At 38.4% G+C, this 15429-nt stretch overlaps 1 protein-coding gene across 3 annotated transcripts in view; it reads left to right on the forward strand.

Annotated features, from left to right (window-relative positions):
* The window catches only part of LOC150103997 (uncharacterized), a 72500-nt gene extending 70447 nt beyond the window's left edge, over window positions 1-2053 (forward strand). For all 3 annotated transcript variants that reach the window (XM_090396667.1, XM_090396668.1, XM_090396666.1), the window contains exon 5: window positions 1694-2053. In XM_090396667.1, coding sequence (XP_090252793.1) covers window positions 1694-1719 — 26 coding nt within the window. In that variant the 3' untranslated portion in view covers window positions 1720-2053. The remainder of the gene's footprint in view (window positions 1-1693) is intronic.
* Window positions 2054-15429: the final 13376 nt, after the last annotated feature.

Raw genomic sequence — 15429 nt, forward strand, 5'->3', positions numbered from 1 at the left:
CCATTGTTGGAATGCTTCCTGGAACGAACTTTCTGTGATGGCGTGCAGTTCTCTTATCACATTTTTCCGAATCTCCTCTATGGTTTGGAAACGACGTCCTTTCAAGCCGGTTTTAAGTTTGGGAAATGAAAAAGTGACTAAGTCTGGAGAATAGGGTAGATGTCTGATGTTTGCCACAACCAGCATCACCTTGATCTTTGACCGACTCATTCATGCTTTTTGGTCGAGGAGGCCCTTTTCCATCCACTGCGACGATTGCATTTTGGTTTCAACATCATAGCAATAAACCCAGGTCTCAATTTTTACCAAGTATGCAACAAAATTTCACACACGCGTTGTTCTTCAAGCTCTTTCATTGTCACTAATCCTACGAACAGCTTGTGCAGGTGCTCACTTCAGCGGATATAACTCGATGACTAATGCTCATAGCAGCATGGGGAAAATGGCAGTTTGTTGTCAAAACCTACCACTAGTTGCACTCAGTTTTTAAATAGCGCGCTGTCTGTGCCAGGTGGTGCGCTATTTAAAAACTTCGGTGTTTTTTGAACAAGCTTCGTATTCACTTGAGACATGCTTTGTGTTTGGTACAAAATTGTGAATTTGAATTTAATTCTTGTATTGTAGTAAACCAATTTTTAAGCACATAAGCATACGACGCTTATTAATGATGTGTATACAAATATTTCCATCTGAAACATAAAATATCAGAATAGCTTTCACAAGCAAGATATGAACAGCATGCCAGACATGGTATATTACAACTGAATTAAAAACATTAAAGGACTTTCCCATAGTAAAAAAATAGTAATTCAGAATTACGTTAGGGCAATGTAATATCGCTTTGACAATCTTTGAATAACCACTCGATTTTTAAATATATAATGCTTCTTTCAACAATGGTATGAGTGATATGTTTGAATTTTCTTAACATACGTCCTGCTTGTCCAAAGTATGAAAACGAGATAGTGGAAAAACGTTTATCATCTTTGTAAAGTAATGTAAATGTCAGTTTGATAGGAAAGAGTGATGTACGAGGCTGGATTTCTTTTGGATTGTTGATATTTGTTTTGAGTTGCCAGTAATGTAGGGAATAGGAATCTTCAGAGGTGGAATTCCTGGTGATAGGTATACATCTATCAATACATATATCGCTAGGAACTCCACTTCCATTATACCATAGATCATCTTAGTAACGAATCAATTTGATTCGAAATAGCGCCCGTGTAGCTCAGTGGATGTGGCATTTGAACACCACGACGTTTAACCGCACGAAAGAAGACTTCTTGGTTTCGAATCTAGCCGCCGACTAGAGGAAATTTTTCTGTCTTTTTTCCACCGGTTCCCGAGTTAGTCGATTACGGGACGAAAACTCGGGTTTTCCGTCCCGTAAAATCAAGAAAATCGACTGTAGAATTTCAGACATTAAATACATTGCGTTAGGGTTAGGAACCACGAGATGGCGGCACTTGTTGAGCCATCTCTCTTCGCTGCCTTCCTCTTAATTAGTGATAGCCTTGGGCCAGCTATATCTCATTGGGTACCAGTGGAGATTGAACTGCCCACTGAGTCTCCAAAAGTTAGACAGGGCTAAAATCGGCCTCGCCTACTGCTTATACGGGAATAAAAGGCGTTAGCTGATTTTTTTTATTATTACTTTTTATATACTGTCTATGACGTGAATTTTCTGTTGCAGGTGAGTTATCCGGTATTGCAAGATAGCGGTAAATCAGACAAACTGGACTGAGAAGACAGCATGCATTAATAGACAACAGACTATGGAGAGAACAGTTTACTGCACTTTCATCACCAAACTTAGATTTAAACTCCAAGTAGCCTCGTTGTAATAGGCCATTCTTCTTAATAGGTAAAAGAAATAGAAATTCGTACTGTAACAAACCTCTTGCCATTTATTTACAAACTAGATCTAGAAATAATGTAGGCATAATCTAGAAACTAGATAATGGAACTACCTACATAGTTTTACTTTTGAAATAAAGTATGAAAGCATTTATTACTTATGTAGATGCTTTCATTTTTCGAATCATATAAATTGTCAGAAATGTTTCATTAAAGTTATTTCGTTGAAATTAAATAAATTAATATATTTGTTGACAATGTCAGATTGTTTAATGTTTAATTTACCATAACAAACACTGTATTGAAAAGGAGGAGAAATCATGGATATGGAGGAAGGAAGGAAGGTGAAATTCCTAGGACACTAGTCGAAGCCGGATGCAGGGAAGCTTCAAGCCACTTCTTGAGATAGCCTGAAGTTCCATGTATGGTCTCTAGAACAAGATTTCTGATTATGTCTGCTAACGCTTTTATTTAAAAGAAATAAAACTGAAATCAGATATAAGCAGCATTTTTCGAGATGGCAGATTAAATCATTACTTTTTTTAAAATTTTTTAGTTGTAGATGCATGTAAAAAATCAGTTAATGCCTTTTATTCTGTTATAGGGAGTAGGCGAGGCCATTTCATCCCTATCTAACTTTTGAAGACTGAGTGGACAATTTTCAATCTTCACTGGTAGTCAATCAGAGATAGCTGGCCTAAGTCTATCACTTATTATAAGCGCATTCGATGAAGAGACAACCGACAAGTGTCACCATCTTGTGGTCCCTAATCCTAAAACAATATGTTAATCCAGGGGTGCACTTAGGATTTAATCTGGGGGGAGCGAGCACTCATGATTTAATCTTGGGGGAAAACGAGTTGAGTAGACAATTTACGAATACACACTACGCAGTCCATACGACCTATGACTGAGCAACTGCTCAGTCATCTCCAATACATGATAAGTAGTATAGAAATAGAAGACACAACATAAATAAAAAATATTAATTTTAATTAGGAAAAGATTTTTTAGTGTTTTCTAGCAGATTTTTTAGCAAATTTTCTAGTGTTTATTTCCTTTTTCTTTCGGAGGGGGGGGGGGCAGTGCCCCATGGCCTCCTCCCTGGGTGAGCCACTGTGTTAATCTGTAATAGTGTGGGTTCTAGTGTCGATTTTCTTGAGTTTATGGGATAAAAAACCTAAGTTTCCAGGAGGAAAAAATCTTCTCTGTGCCAGAGATCGATTAACTAGGGAACCGATCGAAGAATGGCTTTGACAGAACTCCTCTACTAGGCGTCTAGAACCTAGACCTTTCTTTGGGAGGCCTTGCACCAAGGAAGTAAATGCTACTTCCACTGAGTCTATTTTAGTAGACAAATAGGACATATATACATCATAATAAATAATATTTACAATATATTATTTATTATGATGTTTTTACCCTGAGGGGTATTATTATTTTCTACAATTATATATTGTGAAATTGTTTCTCGCAATTTTATAGTTCTACAAACCATTGTAGTTTATATGTAAGTTCATTTCTGCTTTCATTTGACCGATTTTTTTTTAAAAAGGTACTTTATTTATATTTTAGGCATTTATTACATTTGTGGCATATTTTGGTTTTAACATACTTATTTCTAATTACATATCAATATTTCATCTCATCTCATGTTCCTTTTTCCCTATTTTACCTTGCGGTGTCGAGAGTTATTAATCATCGGACCTCAAGTCGTTCACAGGATAAGGTGGTTAGCCCTATGCCCCAGTGTATCCTATGTCCATAGTGAGAGAGTTCTGAGAGCTGGTTTGCCTGCTTTGTGGGATGAAAAACTCCAGGATAAACTGAGGGAAAACCCTACTGTCCACGCCCAAGACCGGCTAATTTGGCTATGGCTGAGGAAGATCCTTCAGCCCCTCACGTCACCGACGGTAATCGAACCTAGGACACTCCTTCCCCAGGCATATGGTTGTGAAGCGCACAGCCACTAGGCTAACCGCGCGGACCATATGAATATTTATATAAGAATAACTATATTCTTGGTTACATTTATTTTTGTAGTTATCTCATTTTTTCACTATTATTAACAATATTATTAACAATATAAATTCTTAATCATTTTAGCACACTGTTGTTTAATTATATTCTAGGATTTCTTAAAGTACACTTCCAGAAACTATTAACTGATTTTGATTATTCTTTTAGAGAATACTCACACACACACACACACACACACACACACACACACACACACACACACACACACACACACACACACACACACACACACACACACACACACACACACACACACACAAAAGGTTGCTCCTGTTCAGCTACTAGATGGTTGACTTGTTTAGTTTGACGGGAAGCGAACTCCTAAAAACTTCCATTCTTCTGCATTGATCTATTTCAAAAGATAAAATTCCTCACTGCACTTGAAGATATTGATGGAACTTTGTGTCAGGATATTTTCACTCTGTTTTCTTTCATACATATAGTCCAGGGGTTTTCAGCGCATGGCCCACTGGCCATTTTGAAAAAATAACTACTTAACATTAAAACGCGATTAAATAAAAAAGTAATTTCAATGAAGCCCGCTGGCCACTAAGCTATACTGCCGTATTTAGAATAGTAAGATGAATTCCACATTCACAAGGAATGCTGTGCATTTGATACTTTACATAAAATCCTATAAAAATAAATATTAAATAGACATGCTTCTTGAGCCATCTACCAGCGCCAAGCAGTAATTAAGTACTAATACTAATGTCGCAGATAGATGGCTAAAGCAGTGGTTCATTCGTGCCCTGTCTAGTGCCTTCCAGATACCCCTCGAAGGTTCTCGATACTTCGTTATTTTCATGTATAAGCCGTGTAGGAGATTGATTAGTTCAATGTCATGGCATGTACAACTGCAAGGGCTAGAAGTTGATAGTGCATGGGAGGCGGTTAAGAAGTGTTTACATGAAGCAATGACTGACTGTATTCCTAGAGTCCGAATAATAAATCAAGTAGCGGTTAAATGGATGAATAGCACCATTAAGCTTGAGCTGCAAAAAAGAAACAACTATGGAGGGCATTTAAGGAGAAAGGTGACCTGCAGGCACATGGACGGTATAAAGCGCAGGCCAGAAGGGTAACGAGTGTGGTAAGAAAAGCAAAAAAGGATTACGAAAGCACATTAGCCATGCAGGCTAAAGAGAATCCTAAACAGTTTTTTCGATATGTTGCAAGTAAAAGAAAAAATGTATATGGCAGAATGGCTTTAAAGAATGCCGATGGTAGGGAAGTAACTGAATCAGTTGATATATTTGAATTACTGAGCGAGCACTTTGCAAGAATATATCTTCCAGGCGGTGGAAGATAAATTGCAGAAATGAATGAACCGATAGATTATATGGGAATTGTGGTGAATGAAGTGGAGGTGAGTAGTCTATTGCAAAACCTCATTGTCAATACATCTGTGGGATTGGATGGTATATCAGCTTGTGTCGTACGTGAAGCGGCTAAAGAATTGTCAGTACCCTTGACCATTTTGTTTAATTTGAGTCTCGGGACTAACCCAGAGTGGGGGGGGAAGAGGGGAAAATAGTTCCACTGCATAAAGGAGGTTCCAAGACTGCTGTTGTAAATTACCTACCGATTAGCATATCATGAATCGTTGTCAAGATCTTGGAGAAATTAGTCAAGAAAAGAATACAGGACTGGATAGATGAAAATGGGATACTATATGGGGACAACATGGTTTTGTAAAGGGAACATCATGCCTCAGTAACTTGCTTACATTTTATAACAAACTGGATAAGGGTAATGGGTTTACAGTGATTCTACTGGACCTTGCCAAGCCTTTGACAGGATACCACATGGAACTCTAATCAGTAAACTGGAGCAGATGGGGATGGATGTAGGGTTGGTCAGATGGACAGGAGGGTGGTTGATGGAGAGATACCAGAGAGTGGTTTATTCAGGAGTGGCGTCCAAAAGACGGCTTGTGACTAGTGGTGTGCTGCAGGGTTTTGTTCTTGGACCACTACTTTTCAATTTGTTCATTAACGATATAGGAAAGGATCTGAGAGGAAGTGTTCACTTGTTTGCTGATGATGCAAAGTTCGGTAGAGCAATTGTGAGTGCACAGGATGTCAAAATTTTGCAGGATGATTTGGATAGTTTGGAGGACTGGGCTAGGGAAAATGGATGTCAATTTAATGTGGCAAAGTGTTAAGGTTATGCATTTTGGAGTGAAAAGATTAGCAGCAGTATATCACATTGGTGGAACCATACTCCAGGAGATTGATGAGGCTAGGGATTTTGGAGTGTTGGTGAATAGGGAGTTGAAGTTTAGGGGAAACATTGCAAAAGTGGCCAAATCAGCTCATCAAATCACTTGGTTGCTGAAAAATACTTTAACAAGCAGTGACAAACAAATTATTGTTCCTCTATATCGAGCCTTGATAAGACCCCATCTAGACTACTGTGCCCAGATATGGGCGCTAGGGTTTCTTCTTGATGGGGAGGAGGTAGAGAGTATCCAGAGACGAGTGACCAAGATGATAGCAGGTCTGTGGAATGAACCTTATGAGAACAGGTTGAGGATTTGTGGGTTGCAAAAATTGGTTGATAGGCGGAGGAGGGGAGATATGATTGAGACATTCAAATTACTGAAGAGTTTCTATAAAATTAATTCGTAAGATATTTTTGAGAACAGGGCTGGTTGTGATAGGACTAGGGGACATCCATGGAAACTGGGCAAAAGTGTGGTTAGTAAAGGAGTTAGAGCTGGGTTCTTTACTTTTAGAGTGGTGAATGAGTGGAATAAGCTTCCAGAGTCTGTTGTGGGTGCCATGACCGTGAATGAGTTCAAGGGGAGGTATGATAGATACTGTGTGAATGTCGAATAGTTGTTCTTGACTTGATGTTAGGGCCTCCTTCGATGAGTCTATCGACTCCTTGGAGTTGCCCGAGATGATAATAAGCTCATGCAGGTTCGTCGTGTCAGCCATAGCCTATTGTGGTTTTATATTGCCAGACTTTTTTCATTAGTGTGAGACATATTCAGTGGATAACCGTTACACGGCCACTTTGGATCATGTTTGCCGTTCACTTTCCATCACTATGGCGTCTACGAGTAAAAATCGTAAATCAAGTAATTCTTGTCGGGTTTTTAATGAAACGTGGAACCAATTTGTACTTTTTTGTACCGATCGACGATAAACCAATGTGTTTATTTTGTCGTGAGTCGGTGTGAGTATCAAAAGAATACAATATAAAACGACACTATGAGACAAAGCATGCATCCAATTTCGATCATCTTCTAGGGTGGCTTCGTGTGGACAAAGTGAACCGTCTTGAAATTAAATTAAAATGCCATCAGGTACGTTTAAAAGGCAGAGGGAAGAGAGCAAAGTGTGCTTCAAAGTAAATTATGTAATAGCTGAAACAATTGCTAAAAAATCTAAAGCCTTCTTGGACGGCTAGTTTGTGAAAGAGTGTCTCATCATTGCTGGTGATATTCTTTGCCCAAATAATAAGGAAATGTTTAAAAAACCGAGTTTGTCTGGGGTAATTGTAGCATCGCGTGTCGAAGAACTTGCCAATGACATTGAAGGATCTTTAAAAAACGATCGTCCGAATTTACGTCACATTCAATTGCTTTAGATGAGAGCACAGATGTGAAAGATACAGCACAGCTGGCTATCTTTGTCCGTGGAACTGATCAATAATTCAATGTGACAGAAGAACTGCTAGCGCTCGTACTTATGAAGGGAACGATGAAAAGCCTGATATTTTTGAAGCCGCCAAGAAAACGCTACAGCGTTTCGACCTCAGCTTAACCAACCTCGAGGGTTTGGTAACTGATGGTGCCCCTGCCATGGTGGAAAGAACGAAAGGTTTGTTGCGCTGCTACGGAAAGAACCGGAACTAGAAGGAAACGATTTCGTCCATTACCACTGTTTAATCCATCAGGAGAATTTGTGCTCGAAAACTATTGGATTTGAGAATGTCATGAAAGTTATTGTGACTGTTGTCAACATTATTAGGGCAAGAGGATTGAATGATCGTCAATTCCAAGAGATTTTGACCCAAGAGTGCGAAGCGGATCATGGCGATGTAGTTTATTATAACGATGTGCGTTGGTTGAGCAGAGGGAAGGTTCTTAAAAGAGTCTTTGAACTTAAGGAGCGAAAAACAGCAGTTCATGCAAACCAAGTGGAATCCGATTCCGGAATTTAACGATCCGAAGTGGATGACATACTTTGCCTTTGTAACTGACATCTAGTTGCATATGAATGACTTAAATACGCGGCTACAATCCAAAGATAAACTGGTGCACACACTGTTTGATCATATCAAACCTTTTGTGGCCAAACTCAAACTTTGGGAGGCACAACTCGCAAAAAAAGACTTAATTCATTTTCAGCTTCTCGCTGAGTCCAACTGTTCGTCTCTTGATGAATACTCTACAAAATTAGTCGTGTTGCGAAGTGTTGCGAACTCTTCTTTGAGAGAAAAATTATTCAATGTGCCCTTGCTTACATTTTATAAAGACTACATTTCTGAGGACGCATTCCCTAATCTTCGCCGGCATGCTTTGAAGATGTGCGCTTTGTTAGGAAACACATAATTCAGTTCATGAGCAGTTCTCCAGAATGAAGCACGTGAAGTCCAAGACAAGAAGTCAGATTACGGAACAACATCTCGAGAATACTCTGCGCATACCGACTTCCAACATTGATGCCAACATCAACAAGCGGGTCAGGGAAAAACATTTCCAAGTTTCCCATTGACATTGTAAAAAATGAATGTTTTCTTCATTATATTATCTTTTATTTTCAAGTATTGATTGTATTTATTATCATGAACCCAACTCCTACCTACGCTCTTAAAGCTGAGTTTGTTTATTTTTATAGGATTTTATGTAACGCATCAAATACACAGCGTTCCTTGTGAATCTGGAAAGCATCTTACAATTCTAAATACCGAAGTGTAGCTTAGTGGCCCGCGGGCCTCACTTAAATTTTAATGCGGCCCGCACTGTCTGAAAGGTTGAAGACCCCTGATATAGTCACACCTGCATGACCAAACAGTATAGATAGTTATAGTAATTGACTCGTAAATGCCGGCGAGTGTATTCCCGTAAGCTCTCTAGTCAATTTCGTACGAAACTTTCATAGTTTCTAAATTCGGATTTGAAATAATTCTGGATTTAATATCCACTTGATTTATGTAATTTTGCATCGCCCAACTGAAGCCTTTTGGCTCTTTATTTTAGTAAATACTTTACGAACCGACCGAGAGTTTGCTTATGAAAAATACACCTCTCCGACACTTCGAGTTCCTTAGTTTAGCCAGACGTTGTTTTGATAAGTGAAACACATCTGAGGCCATCAGACAGCCCCAAAATTAGGGGATATCACATCTACAGAACTGATAGACCAAATTACAGAGGTGGTGGCACTGCAATCTTCATTAAAAACTATATCCAACACCAGGTTGGATATAGTTTATATAGTTTATATTATAGTTGGATTCTAACTAGTTCTTACTAGCTCGGCTAGCAGTCTTAAAATTTATGCAGCATACAACCCACCGCAAAAAACACTACTACACACGGATCTGAATGCCATACTAGATACTAGAGAGCCCATCATTATTGCTGGGGACTTAAACTCCAAACACCCGGCATGGAATTGAAGAACCACAAACAACAACGGACGCATCCTCGCCAACTACACAGGATTCAATTGCGCTGTCGTCGCAAGCGCCACTGAACCTACTCATCACAGCCCGAATGGCACTGTTGAAACCTTGGATATAGCCATCCTGTAATATGTTAAATTTCAATATAATTTAAGATTATTAAACGAGTTTTCATCAGATCTTGATCCAGTGCTATTACAGCTGGGAACGCAACACAATCTCTCTCCCCCCCCCTCACACTCATTCACATACTGGAAAAAATTAGCAAAAGCACTCCCAGAGTTCATTAGCTCTGTTTATCCTATAAGGTCAAAGAAAGAAATTTAAACAGCAGTCAAAAATTTTATTCAGCAAATTAATGCAGCCATAACGGCAGCTACCTTTTATACAACTCGCTCCACAACAAATCAGTTACTGGAGGATATTATGAACCTGATCAAAGATAAAAATAAATCTAAAAAAAGATTTCACAATGCTCGCGCGCCTCAAGACAAAATAATTCTTATGAGATTAAATAGAGCTGTGAGAGACGCACTCAAAGCCCACAGGGATCGGATATGGAAGGATAAGTTGGCTTCCTTCTAACCTGTGGATCACTCTATTTGGAGACTCTTGAGGAATCTCAGAAATAAAAACAACTCTCTTCCCCCCTCTACAATCGAACCTGGGCCTTATGCACAGGGAGGCAGAGAAGGCAGAAACTATTGCAAAAAATTTAGAAGGGTAGTGTCGACCTGCTTATGAAACGTCATGTGAGACGTACTAAAACTTCCTGATGCCGGTACTAATCAAATCGTCCCTACTTCACCAGCAGTAATCTACGAGATCATTAAGAATGTTAACAACAAAAAAGCTCCTGTTCCAGATGGCATCACCAATAAAGTTATTAAACTACTATCCCCAGAGCCATTGTACACCTTACTAACATAATCAACGCGATCATTAAATTTCGATATTTCCCTTCCCTGTGGAAAACTGCTTATATAACCCCCCATTCATAAACAAGGAAAAGACCCACATCTACCCCAAAATTATGGTCCAAATTAGCCTGATTTATTTCAAACCTGGGAAAGATTGCAAAAGGGTCATCCTCACCAGACTCCAATCTGTAGTAAATAAGCTGAATATCCTCCCAAATGAACAATTTGGGTTCCATCAACATTACAGCACCACTCAACAGATCCATAGACTGAATATATTACCACAGGCTACAATTGGCATCAACTTACCAGAGCTGTCTTTCTGGATGTGGCCAAGGCCTTCGATAGGGTGTGGCATTATGGTCTGCTCCACAATCTCATCCATAACATTCTGCTATAGATGGTACAGTTGATTCAATTATACCTCATCAACAGATTTAGGCAGTCAAGATAAACTACACTATATCTACCAATTGCCCCATTCTGGCTGATCATTACTGGTCCCAATTCTGTTCTCAATATTTATGACAGATATTCCAGACAATCCAGTGTCATCTATCTTGGCCCTCTGCACTAATGACACAACGATATTAACCAAATCTCTCACCTAGTCACCAAAAAACTCCAAGAAAACCTACAAATATTAGAAAAATGGTTCTTCAGTTGGAGATTACAAGTAAACCCCTTGAAAAGTATAGCCGTACTTTTCTCCAGAAGAACAGTATCTCCCACATGGGACATCTTCCTGTTTAACACCAAAATTCCTTGGAAAACAGAAGTCAGATACCTTGGTGCACTGCTGGACAAAAGACTAACCTTCAACCCTCATATCAGGGACTCGTGTGCGAAGGTATCAAAAGCCATCGCCCAGCACTATCCCCTAATAAACAGAAACAGCAAATTGCACACCAGAATCAAACTGCTTCTCTACTAACTAATTATTCCTCCTATAATCACATATGCTTCGCCAGCATGGAGCCATACCGCTGATACTAATATCCTCAAACTGCAGCGAGTGTAAAACAAGTGCCTTCGTATGACCCTTATATGTACTCTTTCCTTCAATCTCTTGCAGCAAAGTATTTCCTAAAAAACGTCTACACATCCCAATCCACTGGTACAACAAGCTGCTGACTATGATGAAACAGATCTGTACAAACACAAAAGATCTAAAGCCATCCTGATTTCAAGAAATAACCTATAATCCCCCTTGCCCTCTTAGGGTGAGCATAAACCTCATAAACGTTTTTCTTCACTGTATCCATTCAGACAGCGGGGAATATGAAAAGCATCTTGCTTCACCCTTGGAGTCAGTAAAGTTCAAGTTCCTTAGTACTGAACGAGAGATTTGCTCTCTTGAGGTTTCTGCCTTCTCTAAGGAAAACCAAACCAACCAGTTCGAAACAGCTGTCAGGCCAGTGAAACTTTATCAAAATGGACCAATAAAAGACGAATTTATGGATGCATGGATAAGCGGTCATGTTTTCTGTAAGGTCCTTGCTAGGGCGACTCGTAAATGCAGCGAGTGTATTGCCATAAGCTCTTTGGTCAAATATGAAAGTTTCGTACGAAACTTTCATAGTTTCTACATTCAGCTTTGAAATAATGCTGGATTTAATATCTACTTGATTTATATAATTTTGTATCGCCGAACTGAAGCCTTTTGGCTCTTTATTTTAGTAAATATAATAATTATGATTATGTATACCCTACTTAGCTTCATCTCATTTAGCCTAAACAGTATATGTGCATTGTTTCACAATACTCCAGATTTCTTCCGGTTTTTTACAATAAATCACGTGGTTAGGTGTTTCTGGTTCTTTACAAAAGTGAGAGATTGCAGGGCAATCCAATTGTATGGCTTTTGCCACAACCCACGTTTTGGTCGGCAAACGTGCATGGTGTAATTTTAAGAAATATATTTTGTAAAGTGGACTTATTGGAAGTCGGAATACATTGTTTATAATTGGGCTTAGAATGATCTCTCCTTTTCTTTGTTATTTGTACTGGGGTATAGGAAAGTGGATCTAGAAAACTGAATATATTGCTCATTCATTTAGTAACTTCTCTATGCTGTAATTTTCTTCGACAAACCGGTATCCCTCAGCCATTTCGGTGTTATTTGTTTAATCGAAGGAAGAGAGCTGATAACTCTATCAGGAAGTCATTTTTATAGAAAGGCAATTGCATATCCGTGGTATGACGTATGTGTGCTTTTACTGCAGTTATGGATCTGATTATCAATGTTTTCAAGTGGACTAAGCCTAGATCTCCAGCTTCTATTTCTTGGGGATATTACTGTTGCTTAGTCGGTATACACGACGCCCTTTGGTCGGAAAGACTTGGGTTCGATTCCCGTCCATTATGTGACGAACCTTTATCTGGCCTCTTTCGACTAAAAGTGTTAGTTGATCTCATACGCAGGTATAGGGTTTTTCACCCGGAAACTCGCGTTTTTCGTCTCTCAGAACAGGCAAACCAGCCTGTGCACATACGGTTCATATTGTGAACCCCATGTATGTTGCAAAGAGCCTATGTATTTTATCTACCCATTGTTCGTGGTATGGGATGTTGTGTATTTTGTGGCACAGTCAAGAGGCTAAGTACATATTACAAATCCTGGATTTGCCTCTCACAGAAAGATGCCGTCTTTGCATATTGCTTATTTTCATTGGAAAGAATTGTATAAAGCATAAACTACATAAGTATCCGGGCTCCAATTTGGATTCCTAATACTGGTAATTTTTTTTTTTCTCTCGACATTCATACCGGTATTTTTCCAGTTGCCAATTATCACACACTATGATTTTTTCAGCTTTCAGTTAATTTAAGAGCTGAGACCTTTCCAAAGGAATCGAATATTCTTATTGTTTCCTCCATGGATTTTTCACTTTCTAGTATAAGAGTTATATCATCAGCCTAAGCTAACAGTTTTGCTTTACTTTCTCCGTGAATATTAGTTCCTGTGTAACTCAGTGGAAGCGGTGTTTGCACTCCTCAGTGCTAAACCGCCCGAAGAAAGAGCGGCACGAGTTCGATTCTAGTCGCCGATTACAGGAACTTCCACGAGCAGCGGCACTTGTTTTGTTAGCCGTCTCTTAATTGCATGCTGCTTAATTAGCGAAAGCCTGGGGCAAACTATCTCTGATTGGCTACCAGCAGAGATTGAAACTGTATATACTGTATATATATATATATACTGTATATATATATATTTTTTTTTTACAAAAAAAGATTTAATTTTATCATCAACAATCCTATACAATTCTCTTATTTTGTATAAAAAATAATAAAAATCACCTTGTAGCACTTAGGAGGGCGAAGGACGCTAGACACTGTGTTTACCACAGCGTCATATTGCTCCATGCGCAAGCATATGCACGTCATAGTAAGATACGTGCTATTAACGTAATGCGGCACTGTCCGTCGCGCAGTTCCACTGTTGTTTATATGCAGTTTGCGCCAGTAGTAGAGTGTTCGTAATGCTTATCGGGTTTACTCCGTCTCTTTAAATATTTGGACATTACAATTAAAGGATTTAATTGTAATGTCCAAAAAAATTGTAAATCTCTGATTGGCTACCAGTTGAGATTGAAAGTGCCCACTCAGTCTCTAAAAGATACATAGGGCTAAAACAGCCTTGCTACTCCCTATATATATATATATATTTTAAAAAAGAATTGAATGACTAAAACCGAGATTTAAGTAAAAAGATTTTAATATTAAAACACGACACTAGTTTCGGCTTATAACAACCTTTATCAGGTGACATTATAAAAGAAAGAAAAAAAGAAAAAACACTAAAACACTGAATCTTAAATTAACTATGAACAACATAGAGAGGTCTCTATACACAATTGACATTAAACGTTGTGGTTGTATTTAAAGCTGTTCTTTCGTTTGTTGTATTGTTGGGAAAGTGCGTGCTAGTAGCATCTCGTGAACGCCAGTACATTATTACAGCTGAATAACTATCTGGGAGGTTGTAGCTCAAGTTATTATTTAGATGAACAGAATTGAAGATGATTTCGCTAGATTCCACGATTTTTCTCTCTAGTTCATCATTGCAACCGAAGATGTTAGTAGATTTTTCCAAACAGACTGTGTGACTTTGGCTTTCATCATTAAAATTAGCCGAGAAAAGGCTATGACTTCATAATGCACTGGCTCACTGTCTCTTGTAATGTCCGTCATGTGTTCTTCCATACGCAATTCGACAGATTTGTCTGTCTCCCCAAAATAAGGAATATCGCAATCACACAATATTTTATATACACCAGGGTATTTGAGTTGATGATGATTACAAGGTTTTGGGTGGCTTATTAAGAAACGGATTTTTGGAAGTGGAGAGTGAACAAAGTTCTGATATTGTATTTTTTTAGAACTTTTGCTAATTTATGTGAAACTGTACTTATGTAAGGAATAGATATATTGCATTTGAATCTATTTGTCTCTTCTGAGCGTTAGATTCAAATGCAATATATCTATTCCTTACATAAGTACAGTTTCACATAAATTAACAAAATTCTAAAAAAATACAATATCAGAACTTTGTTCACTCCACTTCCAAAAATCCGTTTTGTCACTTCTGTATTAAATTCATTTTCCTCAGTTAGATTTTCATTGAATTTCCATAATGGAAAGTTCCCGTTAAATTACTTTGGGTTTTTCTTTTTGAGAAAACCTCTATCATGTAGTGAACACTGAAGACAGTTGGAGTATGTTTAACACTTTTAACAATTATACCTCGATAGGTTGAAATTTAGCTTCTAACTACTCTAGATGCACTTTATGGAATGGATTAGATGAATTTCCTTTCTCATCGGATATAAAAATCGAAATCCAGCAGTAAATCCACAGTTTTTAAATATATTAGTCTGTTCCTTTTGTTCGGTTATTATACTTGCTATTTTTTTCTTGGGCTTAACGTTCTTTTTCCTGTAGGTTGTGTTGGTCCATAATACATACA

This window comes from Typopeltis vanoorti, chromosome 8 (genome assembly GCF_054136105.1).
Source record: "Typopeltis vanoorti isolate ZY-2024b chromosome 8, IOZ_Tvanoo_1.0, whole genome shotgun sequence".
NCBI lineage: Eukaryota > Metazoa > Arthropoda > Arachnida > Uropygi > Thelyphonidae > Typopeltis > Typopeltis vanoorti.